General features: G+C 49.6%; 1 protein-coding gene and 1 long non-coding RNA gene across 11 annotated transcripts in view; one reads left to right on the forward strand and one right to left on the reverse strand.

The window, feature by feature from the left end:
* Nucleotides 1-11,171, forward strand: part of CTNNA1 (catenin alpha 1) — a 177,061-nt gene extending 165,890 nt beyond the window's left edge. For all 10 annotated transcript variants that reach the window (XM_045394926.2, XM_005557915.4, XM_045394927.3 and 7 more), the window contains 7 exons: nt 797-997; nt 1,561-1,712; nt 5,525-5,635; nt 6,725-6,906; nt 7,074-7,179; nt 8,774-8,908; nt 9,970-11,171. In XM_045394926.2, coding sequence (XP_045250861.1) covers nt 797-997; nt 1,561-1,712; nt 5,525-5,635; nt 6,725-6,906; nt 7,074-7,179; nt 8,774-8,908; nt 9,970-10,257 — 1,175 coding nt within the window. In that variant the 3' untranslated portion in view covers nt 10,258-11,171. The remainder of the gene's footprint in view (nt 1-796; nt 998-1,560; nt 1,713-5,524; nt 5,636-6,724; nt 6,907-7,073; nt 7,180-8,773; nt 8,909-9,969) is intronic.
* Nucleotides 5,360-10,242, reverse strand: LOC141407069 (uncharacterized). The gene is made up of 2 exons (XR_012414145.1): nt 9,910-10,242; nt 5,360-6,564 (listed from the first exon to the last, which is right to left on the reverse strand). It is a non-coding gene; the product is annotated as an uncharacterized lncRNA (long non-coding RNA).
* Nucleotides 11,172-21,719: the final 10,548 nt, after the last annotated feature.

Raw genomic sequence — 21,719 nt, forward strand, 5'->3', positions numbered from 1 at the left:
CCATAATTCACTTATCCACTCTTCTCTTGGTTTGCTTCCACGTTGTTATTATAGATGAGTTTGAGCAAACTCTTTGTGGTGGGGTTCCTAAAAATGTATAGTGTCAGGCTTTTTCCTTTGAGGAAAAATAGTTGTGGTGTTTTGCCCAAATTCAGCTGTGTGACTGTTAGGAGCCACCCATCAGCTTCATAGGAGTCAGGGGTTTTCACCTCTAGGGACCCTTCAAATATCACAATAAGCCCATCTGTGTACCATGAAGAGGGTTATTAAATAGTTCATCTCATGCCTCAGGCTCCTCTAGAGGAGGCTTCAACCTGCTTTCCAGCACCTTCTCCTATCCCTGGGCTGTACTGGCTTCTTGGTAGATTGTCTGAATATCATCAGCATCTCCTGGAGGGAGAGGGAGAGCGGACAGTGGACTTTTGTTCTAATTTAGCCTTTCCTTTATTTGGGACACAGGGTCAGTGAAGCTAGAGGAAGAGAAGTTATTGATGCTTCTGTGATTTTCTGCCAGGCTTACAGAACAACTGTGTCTCAAAGATGGGCATGTCTCCTGTTTTTTGTTTTATTTTGTTTTATTTTTAAAGCCTGGAATGAAGATTGTTATTCTTGAGGGTGATAACAGGTTTAGTTTCTGTCTCTGTCACTAGTCACTGGTCTCTCCAATGAAATATATGTAAAGCTTTCAGCACTGTGGCTGGCACCAAGCAAACAATAAATGATAGATGCCAGCTTACAGTTGCCACCTTCTCATAGAAGGCCTCCTTCCTCATTCAGCTTTTTGCTTGTTCTCCAGAGAATCACATTTTGGAAGATGTGAACAAATGTGTCATTGCTCTCCAGGAGAAGGATGTGGATGGCCTGGACCGCACAGCTGGTGCAATTCGAGGCCGGGCAGCCCGGGTCATTCACGTAGTCACCTCAGAGATGGACAACTATGAGCCTGGAGTCTACACAGAGAAGGTTCTGGAAGCCACTAAGCTTCTCTCCAACACAGGTACGGGAACTCTAGCTTTTCAGTGCTCGCACACACTGCAACCTGAGTAGGGCAGGCCACCCGATTAGCCCAGCCCTGTGGTGAGGAAGGAGGAGTCGGGAACTCAGATTTGGTCTCATGGCACATTGGGCTCCTGAGAAGTTGGTCATAGCCAAATTCAGGCCTCACAAGCATATTTTCTTCATGTGTATCTCATGAGTAATCATGGGACTAATTCTAAACACACTATTTAAGATGAATTTCTGAGTTTAACCTCAGGTTAAACTATTAACCTGAGGTCCTATTCTTAAGCAAGGCTTCAAGTTAGTCTCACTTCCAAGTTCTCAACCATCCAATCCCTCAACCATCCAATCCCTCTGTTGCAGAGAAAAAGATGATTTGAGTTGTTGAGTTGTTGTAAAATACTGCATTTATTTCAACCATAAATACTCCTCACATAGATAGAAGCAGAGGCTCTTCATCATAAGCCTCACCTCTTTCTGTCTAGCTGAGTGATTCAGGGAGGGTCAGGGGAATGATGCTGCCTGCATACCAGGACATCTGCTGTGCCCCTTTCTCCACAGTCATGCCACGTTTTACTGAGCAAGTAGAGGCGGCCGTGGAAGCCCTCAGCTCGGACCCTGCCCAGCCAATGGATGAGAATGAGTTTATCGATGCCTCCCGCCTGGTATATGATGGTATCCGGGACATCAGGAAAGCAGTGCTGATGATAAGGGTGAGTAACTGCATTTCAGACTTAACAGCTTCTTTCTTATCATTTGCTAAACTTGAGCAATGCGTCATTCTAGAACTCGGCAGATGCGGTAGCAGTATATTAAAACCATGAATCTAAAATCTGTTAGAATGAGATATATTTAATTATGTTGTCTAAAATGACTGTTAGTTGCAAGTTAGAGCCCAAACTTGGGCCAAGAAGAGGAGCTAGCCTGAGTTGACGATTTAATTTAGGATAAACAGTCTCTACAACATGAGGCTTCAGTTTGAGTTAGGCAGGAAATTATAGAAAATAATGGTTCTCAAGCTAGTATCAGAGAAGGAAGTCTTTTCGTAATGCAGATTCAAGTTACTGTTCACATGGAGTGCCCCTCTCTTCGGAGAGGCTGCAGGCAGACAGGATGATGGAACCCCAGGGTGTTGCGGGGAGAAGTGGCCCCAGGTGATGCTCCTAGGCTCATGGCCAAGTGCTGAACCCCTTTCCCCATAGCCAGAATGCCTGGAGGGCCTGTAGCAAGGGCAGAGGAGAAACGGGCCTCTGCGGCATCTGTGGTTGAGCTCCCGGCTTACCGTCCTGCTCTCTGACACTATTCCTGTCTTCATTCAAGAATTATCCTTCCAGCCCCTGGGCATCTCAGTTTCTTGATGTCTTGTCCTCCTCCACCTCAGCCTCGTGGCCATAGCCGTACCTCAGCTTTTGTCACTGCCTGCCATTGTCTTTGTCATTCCCAGCAGCCCGGTTCTATTGTTGAGGTTGCGCCCTTGAGTCCTGCAACTCCCAGCGAGCCTTTTGAGTCCACTGTGGGGTCTTCAGTCAGTTGGTCCTCCCTGTTTGACACTCACTCAGCCCCTTGTGTCCTTGGTTCAGTCTTTTTTCAGCTTTGAGTCCATAGTTGAATATTCTCACTCCTCTGCCCAGCTGTTTCCTTACACTTGCCTTGCAAGGTGCAGTCTTAGCAAGATCCTGCTCTCCTGAGCACAGTGCAGATGGCCACAGCCACGCCGACGGAGCCGCAGAAGCCGCGGCCATTTGTGGGCCCTTGCTGCCCTGCAACAGGTGCCCGTCCACCCACCCACACCTGTGCCCCTGTGCTATTTGGCCCTCTTGCCGATTTCATTGAGGATACTGAGGCAGTTAGTACGGCCACCCCGCTGCATCCATGCCTGTGTGCTCTGCCTTCCTCCTAGGACTATGGGCATTGCTGTTGGTGCTTCTGGCTGAGGCCGTCCCTTGCATGTCCTTGTACTGGGGTCCCAGCTTCTTCACCCCCTGCCTTCTGTACCTTTCCCCAAGCCTATGATGATTTCTCCCATTTTTAAGGGGGAAAAAATCTCTTGACCCACACCCCTACTCAGTCTCCTTGGCTGGTTTCTCCCCATCTCCTCAGCCTGTGAAACATGGGTGTGGCCTGCTGGGAAGTCCTTGGCCTCTTCAGAGTCCTGTCTAGAGGCCGACTCTCCTAAGTTCCACACTTGCCTGTGCACCTTGCCTCCTCCCTCTCACTTGCTCCACCCAGGCAGCACATGTTGATAGTGACTCCGTCTTCCCTTGCTCATGCGCAGACCTCGGATCTTTTATTTCCCTTTTGTCCCATACCCCACATCCGCTTTATCTGTGAATTCTTTTGGCTCTCCCTTCACAGTAGAGAACCTGAACATGTTCTCACCCTCGTCCAAGCCGCCAGCACCTCTCACCCGGGTTCATGCAGGTGCCACTCAGCTGGTTCCCCGTTCCAATCCTGGGTGCCTACAGTCTCATGAGCCACAGGGCAGCCAGAGCGATTTCTCTAAGCTTCAGTCAGATCATGCTATCCTCTGTGCCATCCTCTCTACAGGCAGCCACGTCATTCTTTATGCTGGCCTACAAGGCTTTCTAGGACTAGAACCTGTCACTTCTCCAACCTCATCTCCTGCTGATCTCCCCTTGTGCTCATGGGGTTCCAGGCAAGCCGGTGACATAGGGGCAGTGAGCTAAGCCCCCCTTCTGTGGCCTCCTTGCTATTCACGCAGTTCCCTGGGCCAACGCCCCTTCCCCACAGCCTCAATGCTGCCGCCCGCCCCGCCTACCCCTCGAGAGCACCTTCTCATCAGACTTTTCCTAACACCCGCATGGAGTTAAAACCTCGCTTTATTCCTCTCTGCTTTCTTTATACACTGGCCACTTTTGATGTGTCATATAATTCATTTGCTTACTTTGTTGCCATTTCTTCCATTAGAATAGGCATGAGAGGAATTTTTATCTGTCTGTCACTTTGTATCTCTAGGGCCCAGAATGCTTGGCAGAGAGAGAATGAATGAATGAATGAATGAATGAGAGTACTCGGTTTTCTTGGCAAGAACGGTTCTTGGGTCTGCGATGGGGTCCTGGGAAGGCAGAGATGATGTTAGGAGGTGGTCCTTTGAAAAGCCCCTTAACTGATTGCATGCCAGTCCCGAAGGCATGTGTGACTGCAGTGTTAAAACCGTCAGTGCTGGCATTGTGTTTTGTGTCACCAAGTCCGTCGGCCTCCAGGACCTCACGCGGACATGCTGTCTGGTGCCACCTGAGTGAGCATCCACTCCTTACCTCATCAAGGGACAGGCCCAGCCTTTGCGCAGCACGCTCTTGGTGGCTCCGGAATGTTTCTTGCATATCTTCTTGTTTGAACCTCACAGCAAGTCCTTGGGCTGCGCTTGGACTAGATCCTGGTACAGATGAGGGACTCGCCTCACTGCCCTCCTGTCACAGGCCAGCCGGCTGGGCCGAGCGCCAACCCCAGCTGTTCTGCCTGCTGCCCCCTTACTGATAACTGCCAGAGGACAACATTATGTTTCAAGTCAGTAGCTAATCATGAGAGGCTGGTAGTTGGTACAAAATAAGAATTTTATTTCATAATTAAAGCAAAGAGCTAGGACGAGTAATCAGTCCCTTGGGTATTTACTCAGCCCTTACCTGTCATATTCTCCCTTCTTTTCTTTTGATGAAAGTCAAAAGAATACTTTAAAATTGCCTATTTTTACTCCTCCAAGCAGCCTTGGTACCCTAACAGAAGGCTCAGTTATTTAATTTTCTTTTTGTCATAAAGTAGGAAAGTTAAACAAATCTGCTTAATACTATACAAAACACCTCTATTTTTAAGTCAGTACCTTTTCTATCCAGGACAGTTCTCATCTTTGTCTTTAAAATACAGGTGTTGGGGAAGTAAATTAGGAAGTAAAAACCTTATGTCGCCGGGCACGGTGGTTCACGCCTGTAATCCCACCCAGCATTTTGGGAGCCCAAGGCAGGGGTGGATCACCTGAGGTCAGAAGTTCAAGAGCAGCCTGGCCAGCATGGTGGAATCCCGTCTCTACTAAAAATACAAAAATTAGCCGGACGTGGTGGCGTGTTGCCTCTAATCCCAGCCACTCGGAGGCTGAGGCAGGTGAATCACTTGAACCCGGGAGATGGAGGTTGCATTGATTCCAAGATCACGCCACTGCACTCCAGCCTGGGTGACAGAGCGAGACTCTGTCTCAAAGGAAAAAAAACAACCTTATGTCTTATAAAGAAATAGTGAATTGACTCAGTGATAGCCATTGAGCCCCACACACAGTGAAGCCAGCGCAGGCCTGCTGTGGGCCAGGCAGCCCAGCGCGTGCAGCAGTGAAGCAGAGGCTCGAGACAAATGCTGAGTGATTGTGACTTTATTCATCATACTGTTCAGAACACTGCACATTAAAATCCAGAATTCTGGGCCTCCGTGCACCTGGCCAAGAGGCTCAGGGTGGCTGGGGGCTGGTGGCCTGTGACCCAGAGATGTGTCTGACTTGTGATCTCTGTCTTGGTGGCAGACCCCTGAGGAGTTGGATGACTCTGACTTTGAGACAGAAGATTTCGATGTCAGAAGTAGGACAAGCGTCCAGACAGAAGACGATCAGCTGATAGCTGGCCAGAGTGCCCGGGTAAGGAAGCGCTCTGTGGGGCAGTTCAGCTTGTGCTGCCACCTTCCCTGTCCCCTTTCTTGTTTCCAGGAAAACACCCTCAGTATTCAGAACACCATTTCTCTCTCTCTGGCAGTAGACTGAAGTTAAACTAAGTTGTGGCACCTGCTAGTCACTTGTAGCCTCCTCAGCTAGAGACAGACCAGGTCCTGGGCCTCCTCTGCAGTGCCCTGGGGCTTTGGTTTACGATAGAGCCCTGGGTCAGGAAAGGGCTGAAATTTAGTCAATGCAGTGTTTGTTGAAAGGATCGTGAAATTTGAAAAAGATTGCTGCCTTTAGCCATCTCAGTGATGCCATGGGTATGAACTATTTAATTATTCATGGGTTTAAAAAAATAACAGTGGTACATTCAAGAAAGCCAGTCAGAGCCATTGCATTCATTTGAGTCATTAAATCTTCAATCAATAGCATTTATGTTTTGGGGAGGATGCCAAGAAATATTTCTAAGGAGTCTTTGATTTCACTCCTTGGAAATCTGTCATGAACAGCGAGCACATCGCTGCCTTATGTCCTGCTCCGTCATGAGCACTTTGGGAAGCTGAGAGGGAGGAGCTTCAGCCGCAGGTCTGTGGGCTGGAGGTGGGCAGCAGGCCTCCAGGTGCTGCTCGAGTATGGCCTTAGTGCTCAGCCCTCTTTCTTCAGGTGTACATTCTGAAGCCACTTTCAGTTCACCTTGAATAGCTGGAAATGTCCACCAGGGAAAGGGTTCCACACTTTCATCAACCCTTTCTCTCATTTCTTGTCTTATATTAAAGAATTAAAAAGCAGGTTCTGTCCCTGCACAGTTGTGATTCCAAAGCTTCCGCATTAGCCTTCCACCCCTCGCTGTTTGCTTCCACACTAAAACTTGTGCTCGAAAGTGGGTCGGAAATTCAGGCTGCTGTAAGTGTCTGCAAAAAATGAGAGAAATAGCCCTTTAGGCAAAATGAAATCTGTTAAAGCATTATCCTACCTATGCCATAGATTGCCTGTTGGAAATATTCTTGGCTAATGCACTCTGAGAACTTCATATTCTTTTTATGTAAGAGCTCTTTGTGCTTCTGATCACAGGCGATCATGGCTCAGCTTCCCCAGGAGCAAAAAGCGAAGATTGCGGAACAGGTGGCCAGCTTCCAGGAAGAAAAGAGCAAGCTGGATGCTGAAGTGTCCAAATGGGATGACAGTGGCAATGACATCATTGTGCTGGCCAAGCAGATGTGCATGATTATGATGGAGATGACTGACTTCACCCGGTGAGCAGCACCCTGGCCCCACCAGGCTGCACAGGGGCCACTTTCTTTAGGTCACCTGCACAGCGGCTTAGACAGCCCAGGCCATGGGGCTTTGTGGACATCTGTTTTCTACTCATCTCCAACTGTGAGGGGCTTCGCATACAATGATCCTTGTTCTCTCTTCTCAGAGGTAAAGGACCACTCAAAAATACGTCAGATGTCATCAGTGCTGCCAAGAAAATTGCTGAGGCAGGATCCAGGATGGACAGGCTTGGCCGCACCATCGCAAATCACGTAAGTGACAGACCTGCCAGGTGGGTCTCCAAGCTCCTTCTGGGACTCAGGCAGCCCAGCCTGGTCCATTCAGGGTAAGTTTCATGGGCCACAGCACTTTTGCCACCCATCTCTAAAAATGGTTCTTATTAATCCCAGCATAGATTCGTAAGGATTCTCTAGAGCAGATGTGGATGTCCTGGAATCTTCCGTCACTTGTAGCCAAATTAACCTCTGCTGTTGTCTATTATGTCTCAGTTCCCTCTCTGGGCAGGGGCTGAGGGCAGCCAGAAGCCATGTGGCCAGTGCTGTGGAAGGATGGTGTGCCCAGATGGGGCCAGGTTTCTTCATCCTCAGCACTGTGGCTCTTAGTCACCCTGCCGTCATCCCCCTATTCCCTCACACTGTGATAGGTACAAAAATATGGTTCATATCACCTGGAAATGTACAATATGTTTGATTTGGTGTTTTAAGCCTGATCAAGAGAGGCTCTTTCTCAGTTATAGTTTTTCTCTGTAGTTAACAAACCTCCCCACCATCTTCCCTGAAATATCAAAACTCTCAGCCTCATCTAGGCCACAGGATGTGTGAGACGTCCCTCTTTACTCAAGCCAAAGATTGTAAAGGCATCCTTGACTCCCACACAATCGGTAATAGGGCCTATTGCTTCCATTAGCCAAATGTATCTCAACACAAACCAGTCTTGTCCTGTCTGCAGAGCTCCATAGCCACTTGGACTACTGCGGCTACTCCTGATTTCCTATTCTTTCCTCTCTCCACTTCCTTCTGCATCCAGCTGCCAATACTGTCATCTGAAAATGCAAATCACATGGCTGCCCTGCTTCCATGACTACTTAGAATACAGCTCATCTCCAGTATGGTCTGCAGGGTTTCAGTTCATACCACTCTCTGTGGTGTACTTTGCTTGCTATGAACACTTAAGAGGTGCTCTGTTTCTTCCTTTGGGTAAAGCTTTCTAGGCTGGTCCTAATCTGGGAGCCTCTAAAACCCTGAGATATGGGGGGAGACAGGAACTGGGCAGGGGCCACCCTTTTCTCTTTGACCATCCCTGACTGCTTTTTTTCTTGCTTTCTTTACTCATTTATCCTCCACCTCAGCCTGCAGTGAGTGGCTTTTGTCATCAGGCCTTAATAACGCAAAGTGCATCGGAGCAGAAGAGCTATTTGTTTACTTAGCTCAAAACATCTGGACTTTTCTCCATAGCCAGGCTCCTACTTGCTGAGCCGGCTTGTTCTCACCTTGAGGGGCACAGGCCTCCACCCTGCCATGTGGGGTGAGGGGATCCTTGGCCAGAGTGGTTTCCCTGCTGTCACAGAAGGGAAGTCAGCGGGAGGCTCAGAAGGCCTTGGCTGTACAACCAGTGCCGTGCGGCACAGCCAGGGTCCCATGAACGACTTCCATCAGATCACCTGCCTCCATCCCCAAGCAGAGTGTAGGCAAGGGCTGTGACTGCCTCAGGTAATTGGGTGATTTTGCTCCAGCAAGAGGACAGGAAGCATGTGAGTGCCACCCTGAACCTTTAAGAAACACCCATGGGGTGGGAGGTGCTTGGTCCAGGCCAGGGTGCTCGGTGCTAAGCGTGCTCTCCCTTCAGTGCCCGGACTCGGCTTGCAAGCAGGACCTGCTGGCCTACCTGCAACGCATCGCCCTCTACTGCCACCAGCTCAACATCTGCAGCAAGGTCAAGGCCGAGGTGCAGAATCTCGGCGGGGAGCTCGTTGTCTCTGGGGTAAGCATTAGCTGAGAAAAAAGAGGGCCAGTGGGAACGTGCTGACCCTTGTCAGAAATGAAAGTCACTTCCTATCCACATACACACCTGCCCTGGGAAAGTGTGCTGAGCAGAAACCCCAAGTCCTGTCCCAGCCTCCGGAGACCAAGGTCTGTCCATCATCTGTTCCCTGTAGAACTGTGACACGTGTGGGCCACTGCAAGGGCTGAAAGGCTGGCCTCCTCCCCTTTGCTGGCCACTCACTGGGAACAAATTTTTAAAAATCTTCCTTGGGACCGGGCGTGGTGGCAGGTGCTTGTAAGTCCCAGCTACTTGGGAGGCTGAGACACAAGAATTGCTTAAGCCTGGGAGACAGAGGTTGCAGTGAGCCGAGATGGCACCACTGCACTCCAGTCTGGGTGACAGGGCAAGACTCTGTCTCAAAATAAAACAAAACTTCCTTTTCTTCCCCCAGAGAGGAATTAAGAGTAGACATAGATAGGATGCTTTCTCGAAAGCCCTTCACCCCTCAGAGCGCTTGGGTAGCATCTCTTTTATCAGGTCACAGTTCTGAGGCCTTTCTCACCTAGGGCAGGGGAAAGAGGTTTGCTGAGTGGACTGGGGTCCAGCGAGCCTCCGTGGCTTCTTTTAATCCCATTAAATTTCCTTTAAAAGAAACACTTCTTATATTGAACATATTGAGACCATTTGCTCATCTGCTTTGCCATAAACGTCCCTGTCTCGATTCCTGCTTCTCCTCCCCCACGTACTTATAGCTCTGGGATCACTCACAGTGGCTTCCGCTTTGAGTGAATAAACACTTGCTGGGGGGTGGGGGCGAGCAAAGCAAGGCTGCCTCATGTCTTCTTCAAAGGGTCTGAGGGCAGGCGCTTCCAGGCTATTTAGGTAAGAGCAACTGTTGAGGGTGTTCCTCAGCAACAGGCTGCTGCCCAATCCTCTGCCACCTGCCCAGGCCCTGGTCTTGCAGAGGAGTAGGGGGCCCCCCTTCAGGCACAGCCCACCTGTGTCCACGATGCTGGAGGTCAGGCCTGTGCTTCTCACCACCCTTGTCTGCCTTGTAGGTGGACAGCGCCATGTCCCTGATCCAGGCAGCCAAGAACTTGATGAATGCTGTGGTGCAGACAGTGAAAGCATCCTACGTCGCCTCTACCAAATACCAAAAGTCGCAGGGTATGGCTTCCCTCAACCTTCCTGCTGTGTCATGGAAGATGAAGGCACCAGAGAAAAAGCCCTTGGTGAAGAGAGAGAAACAGGATGAGACGCAGACCAAGATTAAACGGGCATCTCAGAAGAAGCATGTGAACCCGGTGCAGGCCCTCAGCGAGTTCAAAGCCATGGACAGTATCTAAGTCTGCCCAGGCCAGCTGCCCCCACCCCTCAGGGCTCCTGAAGATCAGTCACTGTTTGTCACTCAAATGAATTTGCTAAATACTACACTGATGTCAGATTCCACAGGGAAATGGGCAGACTGTGAACCAGTCCAGGTGGTGAATTTTCCAAGAACATAGTTTAAGTTGATTAAAAATGCTTTTAGAATGCAGGAGCCTACTTCTAGCTGTATTTTTTTATATGCTTAAATAAAAGTAAAAATTCCATAACCAAAGAGAATCCCACATTAGCTTGTTAGTAATGCTTTGAGCAAGCCGAGATGCCCATTCTCTTAGTGAGGGCGGCATTAGGGTTTAAGAGAAGGGAATTTGGCTCAACCTCAGTTGAGAGGGTGCAGTCCAGACAGCTTGACTGCTTTTAAATGACCAAAGATGACCTGTGGTAAGCAACCTGGGCATCTCAGGAAGCAGTCCCTGGAGAAGGAATGTTCTCAGAAAGGTCTTTAGAGGAACAAACTCAGTAAAACGTAATGTTTCATGAAGAAAACTGATTACTCTCTTTATGACATGAAATGAGAATTTAAATGCATGGTTACAATTACTAATGTACGCTGCTGCAGGTCATTAATAAAGTTGCTTTTTTTAGGCTACAGTGTCGTAATCAGAACACACTTTTCTCTTTCTTCCAGCTTCAAATGCAAATTCATCACTGGGCTCACTTCTAACAATTGCAGTGTTTCCCACCTTGGGCTTGCAGCAGAAAAACCTGACAAAATAGTGTGTGCTAAGGCAGTAATTTAGACTTTACCTTATTTGTGATTACTATAGTGATTACTGTAACTACAAGGCATAACTTACCATCTTATATAAATTTTACAAATTTTGAATGTTTTTTACACTAACTTTTCCCAATAAAGTCCACTATGAAACCACAACATCCAAGAGGCCAAAGTCGTCATCTCTTCCTTCAAGTGCTCACAGCATCTGTGGTGCTCTGGGCCCTCCCGGTGTCCCTCTCTTCCAGGATGGGGATGCCCGGAAGGGAGGCTGTGGCTCTAGGCTGCACGGCTCATGCCAGCCCATCAGGGAGGGCCATGCCCCTTGTCCTATTGAGTGCCCCACCCTGCACCCCCACCTTGGGAGTTGACATGTCCATTCCTTGAGGTTCATGTCAACCTCGGAGGCATCCCGTCTTCATTATGAATGTCCCCTCTCCTGTGTCCTTCCTGTCAGCACACACACACCTATGATGATAGCGGCCTTCGAGATGAAAACCCCTGAACCCCATGATCCTTTCTCACTTCCAACCGGCTGTCGCCTTGCTCCCTCCACCTCCCCTCGTCAGGGCGACTGCCTTCCACTGCCAGTGACACTGGCAATGGTCTTCAGACCTCATCATGCAAGCTGCCTGGGGGCGTGGCGGGGAGGAGGAGGAGGACAAGGACTCCTGAATGCTGCTAACTCGGCTTCCAGGACACCCCACTCAGGTTCTGCCTGCCTTACTGGGGGCTCCTCCTTTCCTGGGGCTGAGAGGTTGTGTCTGTGCCCACCCTCCTGAGCTCAGGCAGAATCTCACATGTAAAGACATACAAATGCCGACTTCTCCCCAGAGCCTGCCTTTTATAACTGACTGCCGCCTCATGCTCCATTCGGATGTCTAATGAATCTCAGACTTGACCTGTCCAAACTGCTTGCCACCTACTCCCCACCGCCCATCCCCATACCCTCCATACCGGTTTCCCCACGTCACTGCCCTTTCCCTCCTCCCTCTTGCCAAATGCCTAAAAATCAAAATTCTTAGGTGGGTCTATAGTGCAATGGGCTTCTAGTGACAAGAAATCAAAATTCTGACCTTTAAAACGTATGGATAATTTACCTGTCATCGCCTGGCCTAAGCCATCCTGCTGTTACTGCTGTGTAGCAAGTTGCAGCTAAAGCGACCTCGCATGGCTCCTGAAGGTCAAGAATCTGGGAGCAGCTCAGCTGGATGGTTCTGACTTGGGGTCTCATGAAGTGGCCAAGATGCCAGCTAAGGCTGCCGTCTCTGAGGGCTTGACGTGGCGAGGATTTGCTTCCAGGCTCACTTGCGTGGCTATTGACAGAAGGCCTCAGTTCCACGCCGCACGGCGCGTTCCACAGGCAGCTCACAGCTTGGTGGTAGCTGGCTTCCCCAGAGCAGTGATCTGCGAGTGGCGGCCAGATGGAAGCCACGGTGTTCCCTTAAAACCTAATATGGAGAGTGATTCCCCATCACGTCTGTATTCTGCAGGACACACAGACCAAGGCTGGTCCACTGTGGAAGGAAAGGACGAGGTTGCCAGTGCCCGGCAGTGGGGGCCACAGCCAGCCTCCCTGCCAGTGTCTGCCACAGCCAAGTAGCCCCTTAAGACAGGTTAGCTCAGGTCATTCCGACCTCAGACCTTCCAGCGGCTTCCATGTCCCTCGGTAAAAGCCAGAGTCTTAAAGGCCTCTTGCTGGCTCTGGCCTCTTCTCTCACCATTCTCTGCCATCCTGCATCTGTCCCTGGTGTCCCTGAAGTTCTTGAACATGCCGAGCACATCCTGCCTCAGCCTTCACGCCTATGGTTCCTGGCCTGGAATGCACTTGCCCCTAGGACACCCTGTGCTGGTTTTAGCATTTCCTTCCTGTCTCATCAAGTCACCTTACCAAAAAGGACTCCGACAGGCCAAGTGTGGTGGCTCATGCCTGTAGACCCAGCACTTGGGAAGGCTGAGGTGGGAGGATCGCTTGAGCCCAGGAGTTCGGGACCTGCCTGGGCAACATGGCAAAACCTTGTCTCTCTTAAAAAGCAAAACAAAAAAAGACCATCCGTTTATGTATCTCTTAAAGTCTTGCCTTGTGCCACAATGAGAAAGCAGCCCTCACTGGACTGACCTTTGGGAAACAGCCAGTGTTGGCTCTGCTCATCCTCCTCAGAGGCACAGGGCCTGGCATGTGCTTGATAGACAGTAGTTGACCAATGAGGACCATTATTGATTTAAACCAACCCGTCAAAGTGTTGGAAAACGATGGCAAATGAGAAGGTGCTAGGGGCCTGGAGAGCCAAGTCTGAGGTGCAGAGACCCTGTCCCGAAGTCCTGACCCCTCCTCTCACCTCACAGACCACGACAGAACTGGGCCAAGCAGGAGGGGACCTGCCTCTGCGTGCGTGCGGGGCCTCTGGGGCCTCCTGCAGCCTCCGGTGTGCTCACTCCTGCCCCTGTGCCATCTGCAAAGGGGACTGCCTCCCCTCTGCATCCGGAGATTTCTCATCCAGGATGGGCCCCTGCTCTCAGCAGTCCTGTTGATGCCTCTCCAGAGGAAGGTTGGGGGAGCAGAGCCAAGGACCAAAGCCGAGTCCCAGATCCCTCCACCCCACTGTGCCTCCCGAGCCTGTCACCGTGCCTTGGTGGCCCCTCAGACCTGCTCCCTACTCCCTGCATTCAGCACACAGCTCCTGCTCTCCTGTGGCTAGCGGCACCCACGCCTCTCCCAGGATGGCTCTGTTCTGGGTCCCTGCCTGCTCAGCGTCCTGCAGGGGTTCCCGTGGCTCCTGTGCAACACCTTCAAAGAACACAGTTCACTCTGCAGCCTTCATCCTCACAGCTTCCAGCCCCAACCTCTTCCACCCTTCTCCCAGGACAAGGCCCCCTCCCCACGGAAACAAGAGAGAAGGAGCTGCCATGTGCTGGGCACTTCAGAGCCTGTGTCTAGCCTTTACCCTCGTCACCCCATTTCGTCTGTGCAACCGAAGGTGTCAGGGCCATTGCTGCACCTCCAGTTGCACAGCTGAGGAAGTGACTTGGGGAGGTGAAGTCACATGGCAGCAAGTGGCCGGCTCCACCACCTGGCTTCGAGACGCACTTCCTCGAGGGCCCCCAGCTTTGGGCCATCCCTCCTGAGCCCTCTGAGTAACAGTGATGCCAGTGTCCACTCCCTTCCTGTCACACCTTCTCTAGATTCCCACGGTTCCCTGCCCTTAACCAATGCGTGTCCCTCATCTCCTTTACCAGTTCCTTCTCCTCATGGCCCCTGACGTTGAGTTGCTCCAGTGCTCCCATCTGGTTCCTCCATGTTCAGTGACGCCCAGCAGGGGCTTGCTGGTCAATGTTGAGCCACCGGCTCTCCAGGGCCAGGCCGGGGCGGATGCGAACAGACGCACGTTTGTGCATTTAGAACACACTGGACCGCTATAAAGGAATTGCAGCACACCGTTCACAAAAGGAGACGTACAGGACTCTAACTGGGAAGCCCAGCCAGCCAACTGATTCCCACAGAAGGCTTTCATTGATTTTTGCCAGACTCTTGCATCCACAGCCAACCTATGGCTGTAACTGATAAATGAGACTAGTTCCGACAAGAATGCTGCTTGATATTTGTGTTTACCTTAAGGAATAAATGAAAGTGAAATAACAAAAACCTATGTTGGACTTTCACTTTGTCAGTGAGTGATTTCTTTGCTGAGTCAGATAATAGTTGTTAAATACTTTGACAATTTCTTCCATTTTTTTGTGCTACTGACGATGTAACTGCTATAGATAAGACACATTTACATTTAATTGGCATTATTAACATTTTCTTTATCACTTTAAGTCTCCACAATCAACAGAACAAATTCACCTTTGATCTGTAGCGTTTCCCAATTTCCATGGGTAAATGCTCCCACCACATCAGATTTCGAGCCATGGGCTGGCAGTGCTAAAACGCAAAGTTGGAGGGAAGCCCAGGAGCATGCCGTGATGTGTCCTTCTACCACCCAGACGATAGGACCGATTGTGGTAAAATGTCATTACAAAAGGATGAGCTGTTATAATAACTTAGGTGAAAATTTACACATAGTGAAATCTGCTCTTTCTGGTGTGTAATTCCATGAGTTTTGACAAACGCAGTCAAACCACCAAGGAAGATGGAACAGTTCCACCACCCTTCCCCCAGGATTCCCCTGTGCTATCCCAGTATCATCAAAACATTCCCCAATCCTAAGTCCTGGCAACACCCTTCCCTATCATTTTCCCTTTTCCAGAATGTACCTAAGTGGAGTAATACAGTACGTGGTCTTTTGGGTCTGGCTGCATATGGCGCAGTGCATTTCAATCAGCGCGGCTTCAAAGTGCACGCAGACTGCTGTGTGCCTCGGTGGCTCACTCCTTACTGCAGTCGTATTCTGTTGTAAGGGCGCAGCACAGTTTGTTTATCCATCCCCCAGATAAGAGACATTTGAGTTGTTTCCAGTTTTTTATTTTTTACAAATAAAGTTTATAGAAGCATTGACACACAGGTTTTCACATGAACACTGATACTTGCTCACTCTGTTGCCCAGGCTGGAGTGCAATGGCGCGATCTCAGCATACTGCAACCTCCGCCTCCCAGGTTCAGTGATTCTCCTGCCTCAGCCTCCCAAGTAGCTAGGATTACAGGTACCCGCCGCCACGCCCAGCTTATTTATTTATTTATTTATTTATTTTGTATTTTTAGTAGAAACAGGTTTTTGTCATGTTAGCCAGGCTGGTCTGGAACTCCTGACCTCAGGTGATCCACCCACCTTGGTCTCCCACAATGTTGGGATTACAGGCGTAAGCCACCACGCCCGACCTCAACATCCATATTTTTTATAATGAGCCTTGACCAATTTACAGTACCTCACATCTTATACAAAATTTAACTCAAAATCGGAGACCTAAATGTAAAAGTATAAAACTCTTATAAGACGACAAAAGAGAAATCTTTGTGACTTTGGAGTTAGGCAGAGTTCTTAGAGACATCAAAGTCACCATTCATAAAATTTAAAAATTGATAAATTGGACTTCATCAAAGTAAAAAACCTCTGTGAAAGAAATTGTTAAAAGAATAAAAACTTACAAACACGGAGAACATATTTGTAAATCACATATCTGACAAAGGACTTGTATCCAGAAAATGAACAGAACCCTCAAAATTCATTAGTAAGAAAACAGTCAACCCATCAAAAAATTAAGCAAAAAGATTTGATGTCTGTAGTCCCAGCTACTTGGGAGGCTGAGACAGGAGGATTACTTGAGCCTGGGAGGCAGAGGTTGCAGTGAGCCAAGATTGCACCACTGCACTCTAGCCTGGGTGGCACAGCGAGACTCAAAAAAAAAAAAAAAAAAAAAAGCTGTCCAATGACAGCAGTACCCTTTATTGAAAAGACAATCTTTTCTCCACTGAACTGCCTTTGCATGTTTGTCAGAAATCAATTAACTATATCTGTGTGGGTCTGGCCAATACCACACTGTGTTATTATAGGTTTATATCTTAAAATCAGCAAGTGTTAGCCCTCCAACTTGGTTCTTGTTTTTCAAAATTGTTTTAGCTATTCTTATTCTTGTTCCTTTGCATTTCCATATTAGTTTTCAAATAAGACTCCTGATACCTAAACAATTCCTGCTGGGATTCCATTGAATCTAGAGATCAATTTAGTGAGGACCAACATCATTAACAACGTTGAGTCTTCCAACCCATTAATGAACTTAGTAGATCCGTCCACTTACTTAGATCTTCTGTGATTTACTTCATCAGTATTTCATAATTTTCAGCATAAAATCCTGCACATATTTCACTTTTCAGTTGATTTGTATACACTGACCTTGTATCCTATGACCTTGCTAAAGTCATTAGCTAGTTCTGTGAAATTGTTTTTACAGATGCCATGGGATTTTCTACATTGACAATCATGTCATCTGTGAATAGGGACAGTTTTATTTCTTCGTTTCCAATGTGTATGCTGTTTCATTTTCTTGCCTTAAGGCAGCACCCAGAACTTTTAGTACAATGTTGAAAAGGAGTCAGGAGAGTGGGCATTCTTGCCTGTTTTACAATCTGAGGGGGAAGGAATTCAACCTTTCATCCTTCAGTTTGATGTTAGATGTAGGTTTTTATGTGGTTTCTGTTCATGAGGTTAAGGAAATTCCCTTCTGTTCCAATTTGCTGACAGTTTTTATTATGGGTACTTAGTATTTGTCTACATCTGTTGAGATGATGGTGTGGCCTTTTCTTCTTTAGTCTGTTAATACGGTGAACTGACTGAACTAGCCTTGCATTCCCAGGGTAAACTCCATTTGGTTACATTATCCTTTTATATATTGTTGAGTTTAATTTGCCAATATTTTGTTGAGGATTTTTGTAGAGACTTCAGAAAAATCTAAAGTCTTTACCACAGCCTACAGGATCTCCTGTCGCCATTATCTCCCTAATCTTGTTGATTACAAGGGATATTGGCCTGTAGGATATTTTTCTTGAAATAGCATTGTCAGGCCGGGCGCGGTGGCTCATGCCTGTAATCCCAGCACTTTGGGAGGCCAAGGCAGGCAGATCACAAGGTCAGGAGTTCGAGACCAGCCTGGCCAACATGGTGAAACTCCATCTCTACTAAAAATACAAAAAATTAGCCAGGCATGGTGGCAGGTGCCTGTAACCCCACCTACTTGGGAGGCTGAGGCAGGAGAATCACTTGAACCCAGGAGGTGGAGGTTGCAGTGAGCTGAGATTGCACCACTGCACTCCAACCCGAGCAACAGAGCAAGACTCCGTCTCAAAAAAAAAATAAAGAAAAAAGAAAAGAAAAGAAATATCATTGTTTAGTATTGGTGTCAGGGCAATGCTGCCCTCATGAAATGAGTTTGGAAATATTTTCTTCTATTTTCTGGAGGACATTGTATAAAATTGGTATTAGTTGGTAGAATTTGCTAGTGAAACCATATCGGTCTGGAATTTTCTTTGTGGAAGGGTTTTAAACTGCAAATTCCATTTCCTTAGTAGATGCAGGGCTACACAGGTTATCTGTTATTGAGTGGGTTTTAGCAGCTTGTGTTAGGCAGAATAATGGCTCCCAGAGATGCCCACTCCTAATCCCTGGGCCTGCGCATGTGTTATGTTACATGGCAGAAAGCGAATCCAGGTTGCAGATGGAACTGAGGTTGCTAATTGGCTGATTTTCAGACAGGAAGATTATCCTGGATCATCCAGGTGGGCCCACTGTAATCACAGGGTCCTTAAAAGTGGATGATGGAGGCAGAAGAGGAGGTCAGAATGGTGCATTATGAGAAGACCTTGACTTGCTTTTTTGGCTTTGACGACAGAGGAAGGTCTAGGAGCCAAGGAGCACAGGCAGCCTCCAGTAGCTGGAAAGGCAAGGGACGGACCCCACCCAGAAAGGAGTACAGCCCTGCAACACCTGGATTTTTGCCCCATGAGAACTGGGTCAGACTTCTAACCTACAGCACTGTAAGAAAATTGACTGGGAATATTTTAAGGCACGAAGCTCATGGTAATTTGTTAGCATAGCAGCAATAGAAAGCTAATACAGTGAGAGGCTGTGTTTCTCAAGGAATTGGTCCATGATTTCTTCTAGGTTGTCAAATTGATTTTACAATGTATTTATTTAGAGTTGTTCGTAATACTCACTACTCACCATACTTTAATGCTCGTAGAGCCTATAGCGACACCCGCTTTTCATCCATGAGGCTGCTGATTTGCGTCTTCTTTTTCAAAGGACCATCTTTTAATTTCATTGATTTTCTCTAATTTTACTGTCTTCAATTTTATTGGTTTCCACTCTTTATTATTTCCTTTCCTTCTGCTTCCTTTGGTTTTAATTTGCTCTTCTTTTACTAGTTTTTAAAAATTACCTTTGCTTTCTTGTTACTTAATTGTATGCTTGCATCATTTAATTTTAATAATGGCTGTGTTTAACATCCAGCTGGCCACATTCTGAACCCCGCGGCTTCCTTGTGTGAGGTTCCCAGGCCTGGTCAGTGCCCCCAGCCCAGCCTCTCTCTCAGTTCCAGGCTGTCTGCTGCTGCCTGTCAGCACTCCCACCTAGATGTCCTGCTGACATCTCCGTATAAACATAAATGGGGTCCACCTCAGAGCCCCAGTCGCTCCCCTGCTCTCCGAGCCTCCCACTCTGGTGCCAGCTCCTCCCCACACCCATCTGCTCCATCCCCACGTGAGGCTGCCTCCTCGACTCCTCTCCCCACACCCCGCATCCCAGCAGCAGAGCCCCTGAGCTCTGCCTCAGCCCCATCTGGACTCTGCACACTTCTCACAGTCCTCGGTCTTCACCCTGCCCCACATCCTTGTCCAGCCGCCCCCTGCATGCTGCCCTGGGCTCCCTGCCCCTCCTGGCCCCTGTGTCATCTATTCTCAACACAACTATAAGAAAAGGTGAGGCCGGGCACAGGGGCTCACACCTGTAATCCCGGAACTTTGGAGGGCTGAGGCAGCAGGATCGCTTGAGCCCAGGAGCTCAAGACATGCCTGGAACACATAGGGAGACCGCTACAAAATACAAAAAAAATTAGCCAGGCGTGGCAGCGTGCACCTGTGGTCCCAGCTACTTTGGAGGCTGAGGTGGGAGGGTCACTTGAGCCTAAGAGGTCAAGGCTGCAGTGAGCTGTGGTCACACCACTGCATTCTAGCCTGGGTGACAGAACAAGACCCTGTCTCCAAAAAAAAAAAAAAAAGAAAACAACAACAAAAAAGGTGGGTTACATCAGATCTCTCTTCTGCACCCAACTCTCAACAGCCCCACCTTAAAAAAAACCCAGGTCCCTTCCACGGCCTCCCCAGGTGGCACTCCCTTGCAACTCCTCCCTCGGGCTCTGCCTGCTCCAGGCCTGGTTCTCGTGGCTTTTCCTGAAGTGCTTCGGCCTGTCCTCTGCTATCCCCTTGTCTGCAAAGCACCCCCACGGCTCACTGCTGCGCTCCTGTGCCTGGCCCCTCCTCAAGAGGCCTTCCCCACCACTGAGGGGAAACAGCAGTGCCTGCCCCTCTTCCCTCCCTACTGGGCTCTGTCTTCCCTGCCTGGCCCTCCCCTGGAGCATGTGCATTTGTCATGGTCTGGCCCTCTCCCCTCCTGTCCTACCACTTCCTGCCCTAGAACAGTGCCTGGCTCATAGTACCCAACCAGATTTGTTGAACAAATCAATGAATGAGCAGCAGCCCAGAGAACGCCTGCTAGGATGAGGGCACAGCCCTTGGCAGGGCTCACAAGCTGCTAGAGGACCCAAAATTGTGGGTGTTGCAAATGGCCACTCTCTCTGGTCTTCCTGTATCTTCCCAGGGCTGGAGCCCTCACCCTGCCTGCCCCCGACTGGCCCTCCAGACTGCCCATCCCTGACTGCTACTCCCGCAGCCTGCAGGGCTCAACCTGGCCGTCACCAGCTCTGGGAGGCCTTCCCTAGCCTCAGCCAGCTCAGCAGCCTTCTCAGCTCCAACTGCCTGACACATACAACTGCTCAACAGCCACAGTGTGAAAGAAAGAATGAACGGACAGGTGAACTCAGAACACCACAGCTGCTGAGGGATAGGGTGAGGACCCAGGCCCGCCACCCTCCCTGCCATCCTCCCACACTAGAGCCTGGGTCAGCCCAGCCCAGGAGCAGGGACCCAGTAATCACTCAGGGCCTGTGGGTGTCAGCCCGGCACAGCCCTCAGCCCATCCCAAGACAGGGAGGACAGGAAAGCAGGCTCCAGCCTCCCCCATCGCCATTCCCTGCCTCACTTCGAGCCCTGGTCACCCTCCTTGACCACAGTTCCCAGGATGGCACCCAAAGGAAAGGCAGAGAAGATGTTCCTTTCTGACCTACAGACAACAGGCAGTGATTAATCAGGACGTGGAGCCAGAACCCACCCCGAAACAGCCCAAGCCCAGACCCTGGGGTGCCTCGCCACCCTCTCCCTGGAGGATCTGCTTAACAGTCCAGAATGAACCTGGATGAGGCCAAAGAGAAGAGAGACTGCAGCCTCAACTCCCATTCCGATGCTCTGAGTGTATGAGGGCAGAGCGCATGCAGTCCCACCTCCCCAGCCAGCCCCCTCCCTGCAGCCCCCAGGTGCCCACTTCCTCGGTCCTCGCTCCCAGAAATCCCCTCAAGAGCACCTGGCCCAAAGCCTCCCTCTGCTTTACAGAATCGTTGCTGAGGGCAGCACACTTGGGAGCAGAGGGGACACTGGGGCCTGCAGTTAGGCCCCTACTAGTGGCACTCCTCCCATAGGGACCCTTTCCACACCCCGGGCCAGACCCTGGTGGTCACAGAGGCCTCAGGGCCAGCCTGGTCCTGACACAGCCCAGCGCCCGGCCTGGCCTTCCCACAAGGCCCCATACTCTCGCCTCTCCACTGTTCCCACAGCCCAGCCTTGGCGCTTGCCTCTGAACACTGAAAGCCCAGAACAGATTCATCCCCAGCCCAGCCCCAAGTCCTCCTCTCTTCTAGCCTCTGCTGAGGCAGCCCCTCTCCCCATCAAACCTCACCTTGCCCCTTCTCAAGTCCACCCCAGAGCCTGCGACACTACCTCTAAAGCACCCCTTGACCCTGGCCTCATCCAGAGGCTGGCACCTCCTGTCTGAACCCTGCCTGCCCTGTTGTGGCCACACATGCCCGGACACTTTTCCTGGTCCTCCCTCTGCTACCCGTCAATTCAACATCGTCCCCTTCTCAGCCTCCTGTTCAAGCCTCCCACAG

Source organism: Macaca fascicularis, chromosome 6 (genome assembly GCF_037993035.2).
Source record: "Macaca fascicularis isolate 582-1 chromosome 6, T2T-MFA8v1.1".
Lineage (NCBI taxonomy): Eukaryota > Metazoa > Chordata > Mammalia > Primates > Cercopithecidae > Macaca > Macaca fascicularis.